Consider the following 15,985-nt stretch of genomic DNA (forward strand, 5'->3'; position numbering starts at 1 on the left):
AACCCATCTATCCATCCATTTTCTATACCGCTTGTCGTCACTAGGGCCGCAGGGGTATGCTGGAGCCTTTCCCAGCTGACTTTGGGAAGGGAGGCGGGGTACACCTTGGACTGCCAATCGCAGACCACTACAACCCTATTTTTAAAATCAAGAGAATAGTGCATAAACTGTTCAAACTTCATTTTACAGCTCATGAAGTCAAACCAAGAGCCCTTCTAGTCATAGAGAGCAATAGCATGGAGGACAACTCCTGCACCAACCGTATGTTTGTTGGCATATGCCTGCTTTCTGTATCCCCAGCTTGATCCACTGGCAGGCTACTTTGTTGTGAAACAGCCATATGGGGGTGATTAGACGACAACCAATGCTATACACAATATCCAGATTTTTCGGAGTTGGGGCTGAGCACAATTAGTTCTCAGTCACTAAGCATGATGTATCATATTTTGTGGGCCTCAGGCACAGGAAGCCAAGTATTTGGAAGTAAAATACGGCAAATCTGTTGCTGGCCAAGCAGGTCAGCTCAGGGTTCATCTTTGTTTCTGTCTACTCAGGAAAGTCTTGCACGATCTTTAGGCAATTTCACACCATGATATCCAGGCCGTGCGCCATACTGGTGATCTGAAGCTGACATCAGAGCACCTTCTGCCAGCAAGAGTGGCCACTGTGGGTCTATAAGGGCGGACTCAAACAAAGCCTTTCGTACCGTAATGGTCTTGGTGCCTGGTCTTCCCCCTGCCTCTCCTGGCCTCCGCTGGCCTGCGCTCACACTAATCAGTTGTGCTATGACCCGTTTACTTGTATTTTGCTCTGTTACTGCAATTTCCCCTTACTTTGTGGACTTTGTGGATTAGTAGCACTGAGTATTTCTATTGTGGAAAGTGGCGACTGTCATTAATGGCATAAACTTGCAGCTAAAAGAGGACCAATTTTGGGAGTGAAAGAAGACCTTTATTACACACGTGAATGTAGTCGCTCACGAGCAAGTGTGCCATGGCTTGGCTTTAACTTTTGGTCTTTAGTGTTTGGGTAGATTAGCATACATTAGCAAAGTGGCACGCGCGTCCTTAATTTTTTCTGTATGCGACCTTCGGAAAAAGTTTGTCATTCATTTAACTTCCGCGCGTGCGTGCAATCGTGCCATGCCCAGGCCGACTCCTTTCAATTGTCCTAAAGGAGAAGTGTTGAGCACGGATCAGCACCCTCGCACTAGCCAAATATACTGGACCTTAGGTGAGAAGGGTGCCCAAGCACTGTACGATTGGCCTAGTGTGAGTACAGTCGTCCCTCACTACATCACGGTTTGAACATTGCTCCCTCTATCACGATTTTTCAGAAATGAATGAATTAATAAATGATCTGTTAACAAAACTGTTAAAGTACCTTTGTGAGAATCTTCACCATTATTCCATTCGCTTTCTTCTTTATAGAGGATGTTTGAGATGGCACACTGCCTATAACTGGGCCTTGTGACTACAGTGAAAGTGAAACAGCAGTCTTCAACCAAGTTTTTCCACAGTTAAGATTCCTCTAAACAGTTGTGTGAGCATTTGAAATGGTTGTGTACTGTACAGTCATAGCAAATTGTAGGTTTTCACAAATACGTCTTTCTTCTGCACATGACTTAGTTAACTGATTTGATCGGAAGATGTAATCATTTTCTTTTGAAAGTACATGTTGTACAAAAGAGAATTGAATTAGTTCCCACGGACGTTACTGTACATACTGTATCTAGGAATCAACACAACAGTCATCCACTATGTGATCCCTCAAGCAATGCTTTGGGAAGAGAGATCTACCTTGGAATGTCTGCAGCATTTATCACCATTCTCACTACTTCTGAGAGGGGAAAGTGAGGCTTGACACAGCTTTAGCAGGATTTCTCTCAGACCATTGAACAATTCCAGGTTTCCCCTCTCGGTTTCCAGCTGAGTCTTATGTTTCAGGACTCATTTTTCAGTACATTCCAAAGAAAGACAGCTAGAAAGAAATGATACAACAGCATAGATTTATGTCCACGGTCCTCTTTCAGAAACAGTGGTCATTCTTTTCTTGACTGGTCAATCAACCTTTGCTAAAAGGAAATCCAAACAGACCTCCGTTATTGTACATCCGTTATTGTACTTGTTTGGCTGAACCACAAACGTTGGCTCTTGAGACAAAATATAAGGGAATGTAGCCAGTCGACTTTTACATGTTAGCTGGATTGACGGTAAAATGCAGTTTGAAAGACCGGTAACAGACAACGAAATGAAGATAAGACGTGTTTGCATCCACAAGCAATAAGATTCTTCCTGTGTACGTGCTATATTCCCAGTATTGTTGGTGATACAGTCATGACATCAGCTTGACCACAAAGACAAAATTATGTTCCATTTTCTTGCCTTGGCCTTTTTACTTCATATACTGATCAAAAGTACATATTGTCAACAATTGTATGACTTCTTGAAGTGTTTCAGATGGCGGTATAATAATATTCGTGTTGATGGATGCACTCGGTAATATTGAAGCATTTCAGGATATCTGTCATTACATTTGTTTCCCCCCTCACCCCACGAATGTAAACCTTTACTGCCTCGTTTCCACGCCACGCCGGACCCAAACAAATCCCACAATGCTGGGCAAACAAGATAAAAATATAATGACTGGATGTCGGTGAGTGCACCTTGTGTTTTTGTGTGTCGTGTAACCGTTGCAGTCCATTAAATCTAGTCTAAGAACACCCTCAATTTAGGTGTCTTCTCTGAGTCACGTGCAAGCTATATGTTTACCAAACCCATGTTTAATGCCACTTCTTTGTCAATGACTTTTCATTGCCACTCAGTGCCATACTGTTTGGTCCTTGTTTTCCAGAGTTACAGCTTTCATCCACTGTTGTTTTTTTAACAACAAAAACAAGGGGGACCTTTTCCCCAAAACAGATATTTACCGTGTACAGCTTAAGGACATTGTTTGGCGGTATTACAGTATATGTCAGCCCTGAGTGGTTCCAAGTGTGCTGTGATTATGCCACAGTTCCAGAGATTTATGGGAATTCCACTGCAAAGCCACCTATGACTTTATGAAACACTTAAATTCTTCTAATTGGATTTCCACATTTTTTGGTTTACAGTTGGTGGTTTGTTCATCACCACAAAGAGGTACAATTTACTCAGAGTACAAGGGTGTGAGATGATTGTGTGGAAGAGAGGGACTGGATGATTAGAGGAGGTTTCATATGTGCTTCAGTTCTGGGAGTATTGGGAGCTGCTAGATTAATCTTGTAGGCCGATTGAAGAGGAAGTAGAACACATTTCACAAAGACGGAGAAGGATTTATCACATTAACATATACAACTTGTATGGGTGTAACGGTACATGTATTTGTCAGATTTTTCAGTACGGAACATTCAGTTTGAGACAGAGCTATACCGATTTTACTGGCTGTTTAAAAATAATGGGTCACACTAGGGGCGTCATGAGACAGTTCACGAGACGATACACGAGATTAGGTCTACGAGAACAAGAAGAGATTTTAACATTACTTTTAAGAAAAATACAATGAAGGAATAAAGTTACAATGTATGACAATATATTGCAAGCGACTAATTTAAGTTCTACTACGTTACCTTGCATTGCTCTTCACGAGGCTACTCTCTTCTGCACTCTGTGTGTAGGCCACAGACCCTGCCTCCACCCGCCGAGACAAAGAGACTGGATGACTGGCAATAGGGCTCGCTTCATTCATGCCGTTGTTCTGTGAAACAATCGCGCCAAGGTGCTGAAACCAATGCACAGGGTGAACTCTCTTCCTGCCTGTTTGGAGGCGAGAGACAAGAAGACAGACACATGCACAAGGAAATATATTGAGGCTGGCAAACTTCCAAGTTCATTTTTATTTATTGTGTGATTAATTCATTTACTTATTATTGTCCCAATCCTAATGCCCACGAGACATTTTTTTTTTTTCTGAACGAGAAATCGTGACATGTTGTCTTGCAAGATCTTGTGACAGCCCTAACGCACACCATTTCATTGTTTACTCACTAATATGCCTGCAGTTTCCAGCTGGTTGGACTTTGGAGCTAATATTTGTTTGGGCTCTGCTCTCCCTCTTAGAACTCTCGTTTGTGACAGTTTGGTAATCGTACAATGTTGGGTACAACTCTGGTCAAGACAGAACAAAGGAAACTGCTCACTAGATAAAAGGAAACAGGAAACATAAGTCAGTCTTTGGCATGTAAGCTTTGTCTTCTGTATCTCCACATTTGATCACAGTCATGCCATTCCCTGTCAAACCATCCTCAAAGAGTCCCATTCTTTTTCAATCACACATAAAAGAAATGCACTCTGCTTGGGGGCTTTTTGGACTGTTGAAGCACAGCTCCTCGGGCACTGCTCATCTTTTGATTCATGTCAGGCACTTTGGGAAATTGTGTCGTTCTTGTTAATCCATCAAACTGTGTGCACTGTCAGATAAAAGTTTGGACTGAAGCCGTGAGCCTCGGTCTTTGTGTGTGTCAATGACATTTAACAGGTCTCATGATAAAACATTGCTGATCCCATCTGGTCAGTATTGGAACAAGTATTTAAGCATGAGGGCTCTGTCTTGGTCCTTACATCCACTGTCATTTTTGCTACCATTTGGATTTCATTATAGCCCAGAATCTCACTCAAGCGAATAGTATTTCAGCATTTCATCATCATTTCAGACTTACTGTCACTCCCTCCTAATTTAAATTCATGAGGATAACCTCCGTGTTAGTCCCCTTTTCTTTATATCAGTCACTCCTACACTCCTTCCCTCAAATTATCACCTCATTAGCTGGTGTTTTTCTACCACCCCCAATGTCACCGTCCATTAGTCAGCCAGAAGACGGGATACGGGGAGGCCTCCTTGCTGTCATGCCATCCTCGCCGTCATCCAGCCACAGCTTTTTTCTTCTTTATAAATCGGTGACGAGCTCAGGTCTGTTATCGCAGAGGCTACATAATTGTTTTAGACTTATCTTAAAAATATGCTAGTATGAATTAGGCCTGTCAAAAATAATGCGATAATAGCCGTAACTAAATTATTTAAGTTTTTCAAAATGAATGCATGCACATCCACTCTCACAAGGGACATTCGCAGACACTCCAAACTCCAAACATCACAACAACTTGACTGTGTGTGTATGTGTTGTCTAAATAAAGAGAAATGAAAGAAAAACAATGTGGATATTCTGATCACTAACACTCAATGTAAAACGTAATGATTAAAGTGACTTAAGTATTTTGAAGTCATTACACTAAAGTCAGAGTTTAGTCCCAAGTCATTCATGTCAAAAGTCCGAGTCGAGTTGCAAGTCTTTGATGATATTGTCAAGTCGGGTCCAAAGTCATCAAAATTGTGACTTGTGTCTGACATAAGTTCTGACCTCTGGTCTTAAATATCCTTAAGTAAGATACTGAACCCCCAGTTGCTCCTGATGTGTCATTAGTAGGTGAAAAAGGTAAAGTGTCAAAGTTCTGTGATTACCTTCAAGGTAGGAAAGTGCAGTACAAGTAAAATCCCATTTACAATACAGAATACATCTATTTTACTAAGGGGTGAGTCGCATCATTGGTTTTTATTTCACTCTCAGGAATTGTTTTGTAGTGCAAGGACTATGACCGTGTTCTTATGTTATTCATACAATTTGTTAATATATGTTTCTGTTCATCTTAATCATCTGTTGTACAGCAGCTACTGGGAATAAAGCACAAAAAAGTGAATCTTTTCCAGTGCAAACATATTAAGATCTGTGCGCTGCACTGAGACTTGTGGACCGTATGATCTTGGGTCTTCCAGTGTAATCGCAGATTACAGGACCTCTCCTTATCTGATTCCAAACAACTGGGAATTTAGCCACAGTGCTATTTATTGTTATTTTTTTCTGTTTCGGCTTTTCCCTGTCAGAAGTCACCATAGCGAGTCAATCGCATGGATGGCTGCATGTTTCAGCTTAGTTTTTACAGCCCTGGCCAGGAATTGAATCCACTCAAGCGTGTACCATTACACCACTAGAGATTCCTATATTACTTTGAATATTTATTAATGGAATATTTAATAAGAAAATAGACAAATCAAGTCCAGCAGAACTGCATTGTGTAACATAAATTTCATTTTAGTTAGGTAGGTTGATTTTAATATCAACCAAAAATCTTGAAAAAAACATTGAATAAAGGTTATAAATTAGGTGAAGTCAGTCTTAGATCCCCAAGCAAAAATTAGCTTCCTGTTTGATCTGAACACTTTACGTTCTTCCATGCCTTGTTTGAGTTATTCAGATTTTCACTGTCAAACACTGATCATTTCTTTGAAATTAATTTTTGAAAAAACGCAATAGTGAGGGAGCGATGTTCGATACACTAAGTGACGAGGAATGACTGTAGTTTTAAAATGACATCCATTGGCATTTAAATACTGGTCAGAAATTAAGATCAGTTAATAGATTTAAAAAGTTAGGAGACTCTGTGAAGGTGTGTAAGTGAGCGTAATGGCCCTGTGATTGACTGACGACCATCCTAGTTGCCAGCATTTTTCTTCTTGGTTTTGACAGTTTGACCACACAGTGCCTCCTCCTCCTGACCACAGACTTCCCTGAAGGACTAGCTCATAATGCCAGACATTTTGACTAAAATTGACTTTCTTAGCATATTGTCCAAGAAGTGGCTCATTGAGACGGTAAGAGTTTGAAAGGGCTGCCACGGTGGATTGATAGTGTGGTAAGTAAGGTTTGCAAAAAGGAAGTTGCCCCCAGTGATCTAACTTCAAATGGACCAGTATGTGTTGGTGTAGGGTTACTAAAGCTCAGCTCTGGTGTCTCTCATTGATGAGGGCCAATGCCCTGAGGTCACAGTAACCTTCAATGATCATGGCTTTTCCAGTTGATGCCACTGTCACTCACAATTACTGAATTCCTCTAAAGACTTTCTTTTAAAAGACCAAACAACACATGTGAGACCTCATTAGGACAACAGCCCTGATTGGGGACCAACCTTGACTTCTTGTCATCGGGGCTCTCCCGAACTGAATTTACTACTGATCTCACGCAACCTTTCCCGTTATGTAAATCTGTTGACTAAGGTTGGAAGCAATGTGATACTCCGCAAATTGTAACAACAAGTAATGTGATGGAACAATCTGGTTGGAACAATCCAGACTCAGACAGACTGCGAATACACCGACCGCACCTGTGTTGCATTATCACAGAAAGAAGGGCTGAAGAATGTTTGAGAGTGTGTACCACTTGTAAGGATGCTAAATGAAGTGAAAGATTTTAGAGGAAGCAAACATGGCAAAAAAAAAAAAGGCAGCGTGTACAAGTAATATTAATTTCACCTGGAAAAAACAAAAATGTATTGTATGGACTAAACAGTCAGTCAGGTCCATCGGATTTATGAGTTTTAAGTTTTCTTTGTCTTCTGTGAGCTCAGAAAGACTGAGGACCAAAAATCTAACACACAAAACTGGATCCAGAAGAAAACTCCTGAGTGTTAAAAGTGTAGACCATATTACACATAATGCTCAGAATCAGTCCACTTGAGACCACCTGTCATTCCGAGTTTCCCTTTCATTCGTCGTGGAGATGAATGCTAGCATGTTCGTATGATCACATAAGTGCGCTTTCAAGCTGCCCACAGGATTCTTTGTCAAGGGGCTAACCAGATCGTGGTGAGAAATTCCCATGTCCCTTTGAGGGAAGCTGAAAGATGAGAGGACCTAGTTGGAGAGAGGGTGGAGTTGGGACACCCACTGGCTTTTTCACATGATGACATAGTGAAACAGATCTGCCTAGGTCTCCTCTTGGTTGATCACATCTTTGTCTCAACACCTTCCCTGTTGAGTTATTCAGCAAATCCCACTCAGGGCTTTGGAGACTCTTCAACATGTGTGGTAGGCAATCAGTCCGTATGACCGCAAGGCTTGAATGATCACCCTGTCACGTTTGACTCTTGCAAAGACGAGTAACAACACCAAAAACTCTGCAGTATACTGTATATCATTCCTACCAATCTGTTGACCACATATAAACACATCTCATTTGAAAAAGGCAGTTGAGAGTTGAGACAGTACAAGCGCATACACCCATTCTTCTTGTTTCCGCTGAGTTCTGTACAAAAGCTAAACAAAACGTGTTACCGTTTCCGTGACTGTGTCACAATCAGTTAACCTCAGATCACAACATGAATGTGGGCGGGCTGCAGACAATTTGAGGTTAATTGCTGATGATTTGGAGAAGGAAAAGAGGTCTGTAACAAAGCACGTTCTTCTGTCTTCAGACGGGCAAAAGGGCGAACCTGGGACGCTAGATAGTTTCATGTTGTATTTCATGTGTCACGAGGTTAAAACATAACGGCAGTAAAATCAAAATTTTCAGTAACCTTTCATGAATGACCTGCGCCAAGTGCAATTATTCATTGATATATAATCAGTAGACTTCTGTCCACTGGGGGATTTAATAGCACGCATAGATTTTACAAACCCCTGGGAAGACAATCAGAGGCTTATTGGACTCAGTGACAGCTTATAGGGCAAACCAGGTGTTCCTCTGGCCACGATCCCTCTGGTCCAGGGCCACGAGGTTTACCAGCCCTTAATTTTTGTCTTCCTCACTATCAGGGGTGTCCACACTTTATCCACTGAGGGCTGCAGACTGAAAAATCAAAATATGCAGAGGACCACTTTGATATTTTTATATATATTTTTTTAAATTTTGTAAAAATTCTAAAACAAAATGTTATATATACAGTATACAGTATTTCAGGACGAAGCTTTGTATCTCGATTTCAGCTTTTTCTGCCTTTTTGCTTAATTTTTCCAATTTTTGTTGGGCTTTTTTTTTGTTTTGTTTAAGTTTATTTCTACATTGCCCGCGGGCCAATAAAAATACAAGCCGTGGCCGCAGTTTGGACACACCTGTTGTAGACTTATTTTTATCAATCCACTTACTATCTTCTAAGAATGCTCATTTTTTAAAAATGGGATGGGATAATCTCTCTGAATGTTCTGAACTCCTGTTTTCAGGAGGTCTGTGTGGCTGTAGCTCAACCTCGTATTCGACCTCGTATGCTGTATTCGACCTCCACTAGTTTGTGGGCTAGATTGAATCAACAGTGCCTCTGCTGGTTAAAACCAAGTAGTGCACTCCATTTTGCCTGAAAAATAAATCAGTCACTCCATTATTTTGGCAATCCCTGGTATCTTCACTACTGATACCGCCGAGGAATACTAAAAAAGCAGCATGCAATGCTGCCAGTATCTGAAGCCAAATGCATTACGACCATTGAGGTCAATTACACATAAACAATGTATGGGAGGCACTTCTCACTTTTTCAGTGTAACTATATATATTGTAACTATATTAAATTGCAACGTTTATAGTTTATAGTTGTGTGTGTGTGGTTTACCCTGCCAGCCAAAGGGCATGTTTTGTTCGCAATTAAGCTCTTGAAGCTATGCAGATGGTTTCTTCACACAAGGCGACGTGTGCCAACTTTTCTCATTTCAGCTCGGAAACCTTTAGTCATATTTGTGTACTTGTGTTCTGATTTAAACTCTGATTTTTAACAGTTATTTAACTCATGATGTTTTTTTTATAAGATGGTGAAGTTGTCAGGTGACCAGTGTTTACTGTTTTGAAAAGTTATGAGTGACTGTGCTCAATCTATATATTTTTTTCTGTTTTAATGACGAACAAAACAGCCTTTTTTAAATGTTACATGTTTCAAATGTTACAAATTGATTTCAAAACTTGGAAAATGTTGTAAGTTGTTGCAGATGTCACCTCAATTCATTTTCTTCATTTATTTTGACAACCTGGTGCCAGCAAGTCATACATACATACAGTGGTGTGTACAGATAAAGAAATACATATTAAAATACTATGAAGTTATCTATACTATTTCAATTTGGGGGGGCAAAAAAGTGATTGAGAATTACTGCTTTAGAGGTTTTACCAAATTGGAATACCTAACCTGTGGTGACCAAATGTCCTGTTTTCCCAGGGACGTGTTTTCCAAGGAAATGTCCTGTTTTCACATTCTGTCATGGCCGTTCTCTTTTGTTTTTCAAAGTGATTAAAATGCCCCGGTTTTCATTGTTTTTCAATTGGGCCGTTAAATTGAGCGGCATTAGGGCACTCGGCTGCATGTGACACAATCGCCTTAGAGACTACCGTGTGGGTGGCTGTTTGAATTGATGTTGCCAAAAAAACAAATCTAGGCACGGAGTTAATCCTCTCACAAATGCAAAGTTGAAGTCTCGTAAAACTTTGGACGCCATGCCATGCACAAGAGGGCACATTTTTCCTGAAAATATTGTTTACTAAACATTCCATAACTTACCAAGCATTTGATCTCAGGCTCCTGTGTCACTAATCATTTTCATGCCGGTCTTTGGAATTGGTGTCTTTTTGGTTGTAGTTAGTATTTTGTGATACAACGATGTTCCATCCACGCAGATGAGGCATACTTTAAATGTATTGAAACTATAAGGCATTTTTGAGTAAACTTCGAGTGTCATTTGAGTATCTCGTTGCCGGGCCTGGTTTTTGATCATCAAAATATGGTCACCCTTCCTCTAAGACCTACTGACACTCAAAACAACACCCGGGAGGGTGTTCACCTTTATTTATTTCTCTATGATGGCTTGTTTAAATTAGGCCAGGAAGATTTGTGCTTATGAGTAAGCAACTTGTTGAAGGGGGCAATCAGTCTTGGAACACGTACGAAAGGGAAGAGGTGTTGCTGTGGCACCGGACAGTAAAGACGACAGATGTCAGCTGGAGTAGGCCCAGGCATCCGAACGTGGGGCACGGCGCTCCTGTCCTGCTCAGAAATAACATTGAAATAAATATAATTCATGTTTTCATTACATTGTCCTCACGGATACGAGTGAAGTTTAGATGTAGCTTTGTTGACGATGTTCTGTGTTTCCGCGACGCAGCACACTTTGCTTACAAGGGGGTCGACATTCAAGTCTTGGGAGGACGAAATGAATTTTCCGATGTTCCCCTTTTCTCCCATTATATCCAGATGTGTGTCTGCTTTATTTGTTTTTACTTGCCACCAACATCTCACCCCATCTCTCCCAACACCTTACTGATTGCCGTACACAAGTGTTATCAGGGAAGGCTGTCCATTGTGTTGTTAGAAAAGTAATAGTCTGATGTGAATGATGGAACGTGTCACGCAAAAGGAATGTTCCAAACCCTCCTTGGTGGGTAGGAGTTCATGTCAGGTTCTAATGTGTTTTTTCTTCTCTTGCAGCTGAGATATCAACATGGCTTGACCACCCCGGACCTGCAGCAAACGCTGCCCAACCTGAAGAACTTTCTTGAACATGGCTTGCTTGTCAGATGGTAAGAAAAAGACACCACAACATTGCTCACGGAATCCAGAAAAGATAGTTGGGATTTTTTTACATGAAGTTGTGTGACATCCCCATCAGCGTTGTGGTCCAATAACAGCGACTTACCCCCCACTTGGTCTCCTAAGTCCAGTTCTGGTCAGATTTGTGTGATGAAGAACATAGTTCTGCTGTTAATGGACTACAATACTAATGGGGATGTCATACAATTTCATGTCAAAAAATCCCAACTATCCCTTTAAAGATCATGTATCTATTTTTTTAAATATATCTTATACAGTATGCCAGGTGTCCCCGTCCGTGGATGGGGCAGAACCGGGCCACAAGAAACTTTCGGGCGCAATGATAAAAAAAAAAATACACCTTTTTAAAAAATGTAATTTTCTGTAAATGCATATCAATTTTGAAAATATGGGCTTTTATTTTACTCAGAAAACAATATACAGTTAGAAATCCCACACTTATTCATCTTTATGTTGTTTTGTTTCATTGTGTTTCGGCAAGCAGTGATCCGTCCCACTTTGTTCGACGGTCCTTGAACGCACCATAGTTGCGCGCGTGTGCTAACTTTTCCTCACGCTGCACAGATAGCGTACAGTACTCCATTTTTCCCGATTTTCTTTCATCTGATATTTGGCACCAAATGCTGATACTACTGTATGCATGAAGGTACGTTTGATGACGTTATTGAATGCTAATGTGCATATTTGTTCAGTGCATAACCTCAAGTTAATTCATGCTAGCACACTGACGGTTAGCAGCGACGTTATAATCTTCTCTTTGAACCTTTGGTTTGGGGGAACACCAGTCGGTCGACGGGACCACTGTGGTACGCCATAATTCCGGGTTTGAGTACAGTTAGGGAACAAAATGCAAACAAAAAACTGTTAAGCTTTTGTGTTAACAGCTTTAATGATTTTTAAAATGAAAACTGCTGGCATTTTATTCTAGTCTGTTACAGGTTATCAGGTTTTCTTGGGTTCCTCGCCTTGACCAATAAGGACACCAGTGATCTTTGACTATGCACATGGTGTTTGTAGCAATGAAAGCACAAATGGAAACAAACAGCAAATTCATGCCAACGGTGTAATAACAATAATCTGCAGAACATATTACAAGTCTTCAATGAATAAAGAGGCAGCCATTTAGAATGCGGTCCATTATTGGTACATTTGGGTGCTGTTGTTTGACGTTATGATGACTTATTGTCTCAACCACCTCTGCCATCTTGAATCATTTTGGCTTGGCGTTAACCCCTCAATGAAACCTTGTAGGTGGCAGCTCAACTCCCCAATAGAGCAGAAAGCTTTCATGTCTGCTTCTCTCCCAGGGACGGCAATGTGTATTACTCACAATAATTGAATAATCTTTTGTTTTGAAAGCAGAGAAGCCATGAAAAGCTGGAACCCACAAATCGTGCGTCCTCAGGTTCCCTCCTAATGGGAAGTGGAAGGGCCCAAAGATAGTTGAGATGAAAGCATGCTGCTGCTACGTGCATGCACGCGCTTACACGTCTTGACTGGACAAGAACAGGAATAAAAGCCACTCAATACTAATGTCCATGTCATCCGCTTGTGCTTGTGCTTGAAAACACATGTTGGACATTAAGAGCCTTCACACTGTCCTGCTGCCAGTCCGGTGTTAGGTACTGAAGCACCACAAATAAATTGTTAGTAGAGAGCTGATAAACCTGCAGTCATGGCCAAACCTTTTGAGAATGACACAAATATTAATTTTCACAAAGTCTGCAGCCTCACTTTTTATGATGACACTTTGCCTTATAATCCAGAATGTTATAAAGAGTCATAAAAGGATTGGCGATTAATTATTATGTTCCTCTTTGTCATGAAAATGAACTTCCCCCAAAAAACCTTTCCACTGCATTTCCGCCCTGCCACAAAAGGACCAGCGGGCATCATGGTAGTGATTCTCTAGCACACAGTAGGTGAGAGAGTTGACAAGCACGAGAAGACTCTGTCATCCTGGGAATAACAGACTGGAAGCTTTAAAAAGGGGGGTGGTGCTTGAAGTCTTTGTTTTTGCCCTGTTAACCATGGTTACCTGCAAGGAAACGTGCAGTCATCATTGCTTAGCACAAAAAGGGCTTCACAGGCAAGGATTATCACTGCTAGTTGGATGGCACCTAAACCAAACATTTATCGGATCATTAAGAACTTCAAGTAGAGAGGTTCAGTTGTTGTGAAGGCTTCAGGGCGCCAAAGAAAGTCCAGTAAGCATCTGGATTGTCTCCAAATGTTGACTTAGCTTACTCAAGAATGGCAGCAGGCAGGCATGAGTGCATATGCTCGTACAGGCAGGCGAAGACTTTTGGAAGATGGTCTACTGTAAAGAAGGGCGCATAGAAGCCACTTCTCTCCAGCGAAAACATCAGGGACAGATTGGTATTCTGCAAAAACTCCTGACGACTCAGGTAAAACTTTTTTTCTTATGAATCCCCTTTCTGAGTGTTTGGGCATCCAGAAAAAAAGCTTGTCCAGAGAAGAAAAGGTGAGCGCCATCATCAGTCATGACAGCAGTAAAGCATCCTCAAGTCATTCATGTGTGGGGTTGCTTCTCAGCCAAGGGGGTGTGCTCACTCACAATTTTGCAGCCATGAATAAAGAATGGCACCAAAATAGCCTCCGAAAGCAACTTCTCCCAACCATCCAAGCACAGTTTAGTGACGAACAATAACTTTTCCAAAGGAAAAAGTGACGAGTGACTTGTACACTTCATCAGCGTGTGATTGGAGCATACAGACGTCCAATGTTTAACCCGTAAAAATCCATCAGCAGCACTTGAAATGTGTGACAATATGCTTTGAGCTTGGCTTGAACTCATGAAGTCGCCAGCGGCGCCTAATGTTGGGCGCAACATCAGCTTGTTTTTGTTTTTGACAGATATGATTTAAAGGTGTCCAGTCATGGATTAGACATGGCTTGGATTGACAGCCAGTAAGCACGACACACCATTTGCACTCCGTCCTGGAAAAATCACAACACAATTTGGGCGAGGGGGCGATAGCTTCTAAAACCAAACTCCATATTTCCCCAATCTTGATTCTATCTGACAGAGTCTGAACTCCATTTTCCATTTACATAAATAATAGCTGACTTTTTGTCACATCTGTCTTCATTCCTTTCCACTGAGCTTATAGTACGTTAACTTTGTTCAAAAAAAGCATGATTTAATTTGGAAAGCCAGATAAAGGTATGAGATGCCCTTCAACTCCTGTTCATGTCACTTACATCTGCCAGAAATGCTTTTCATTGCTGTTTTTTATTACTTAAAAGGGCATTTTGAACTTTCTTCTTTATTCACGTATCCAGTATAGTTAAGCCCAAAATTATTTATACGCTGACCAACTTTTTAATTGAAGTGAATTTTTATTTGGTGAATGGGAGGAGTGTCACCAGATCTCGCAAGATTAAAATGTTTTCTTGTTCAGAAAAAACTGTCTTGCAAGCAGTCAGGGACGATAATAAGTCAATCAATCACACGATAAATGAAAACCAACTCGACAGTTTTGCCCGGCTCGATATCTTGACATGTGCATGTGTTTGCTTTTCTCGTCTCTTGCCTCCAAACAAGCAGGAAGAGGTTCACTCTGCATTTAAGCGCATGAGTGTAGTGAGCCCTCTCCTCAGTCATAGAACCTCTTTGTCTCGATGGGTGGAGGAGGGGCAGCTAGCATAAGTGCAGAAGAGAAAGAGCAATGCAAAGTAAAAAAGATGCTTGCAAAGCCAAATGCCACAGTCCTGCTCAATATTCACTAAGAAGTTCGGTCGACACAGTAAATACAAACGGGACAGAGCAAAATGGTGTCCGCTCACAGAAAGTGTTGTTTGCTACATCGCAGGAGAAATGCCTCTCTTTAACACAGTGGAGAAGCAAGAATTTTGAGAAATGCTGCAAACGTTTGACAGACAAGACAATTATTATAGGAAATATTGCATTATTATGATATATTTTAGCATTATGATAAAACAAATGGCTAATTTCATCTCAACATAATGTTGACAATAGAAAGTGTTTGTCTAGTCCTATTTTTCCATTGTACTTTTCTTAAAGTAAAGTTGAAATCTCGTCTCGTTCTCGTAGATCCAATCCCTCGTCTCGTCTCGTGAGCCGAGTGTGCTCGTGAATGGGCATCTTTGAGCTGGAAAGAAGAAGACTATAAGACGTTATGTGATGAGATATTTGTGCTCTTGTATCGCAGTTTTCTTGACTTTTTGCGTAAATAAATGACCAATACGGTGGAACCCGTTTAAAGGGACATTTTAGGCTTTTTGGAATGAAGTTGCACGACATCCCCATCAGCAGTGCAGTGCATCAACAGTGACTTTCCCCCCCATTTCGTCCCGCGAGCCAAGTTCATCACTAGTTTGATAGTCAAGTTTACTTAGACTATCCCAGCAGGAAACGCTGTGAAACAGGTGATGGAAATGTGCACAACAGTGTACAGCTGGCGGCAGCGTGCAGTGATACCAAGGGAGAGAAAATACCACAAAGCCATTATTGTGAAGTCTGACTTTTCCTGGAAAACGGTTTTGTGACGCGAATGTATTACTCTTTTGAACGCATATTGTTTAGGGAAGCAAAACGCTTTGCTTTA

At 41.1% G+C, this 15,985-nt stretch overlaps 1 protein-coding gene across 4 annotated transcripts in view; it reads left to right on the forward strand.

Annotated features, from left to right (window-relative positions):
• Nucleotides 1-15,985, forward strand: part of uvrag (UV radiation resistance associated gene) — a 76,140-nt gene that overhangs the window by 54,458 nt on the left and 5,697 nt on the right. For all 4 annotated transcript variants that reach the window (XM_054755838.1, XM_054755840.1, XM_054755839.1 and 1 more), the window contains one exon: nucleotides 11,271-11,362. In XM_054755838.1, coding sequence (XP_054611813.1) covers nucleotides 11,271-11,362 — 92 coding nt within the window. The remainder of the gene's footprint in view (nucleotides 1-11,270; nucleotides 11,363-15,985) is intronic.

This window comes from Dunckerocampus dactyliophorus, chromosome 16 (assembly GCF_027744805.1).
Source record: "Dunckerocampus dactyliophorus isolate RoL2022-P2 chromosome 16, RoL_Ddac_1.1, whole genome shotgun sequence".
NCBI classification, from domain to species: Eukaryota; Metazoa; Chordata; class Actinopteri; order Syngnathiformes; family Syngnathidae; genus Dunckerocampus; species Dunckerocampus dactyliophorus.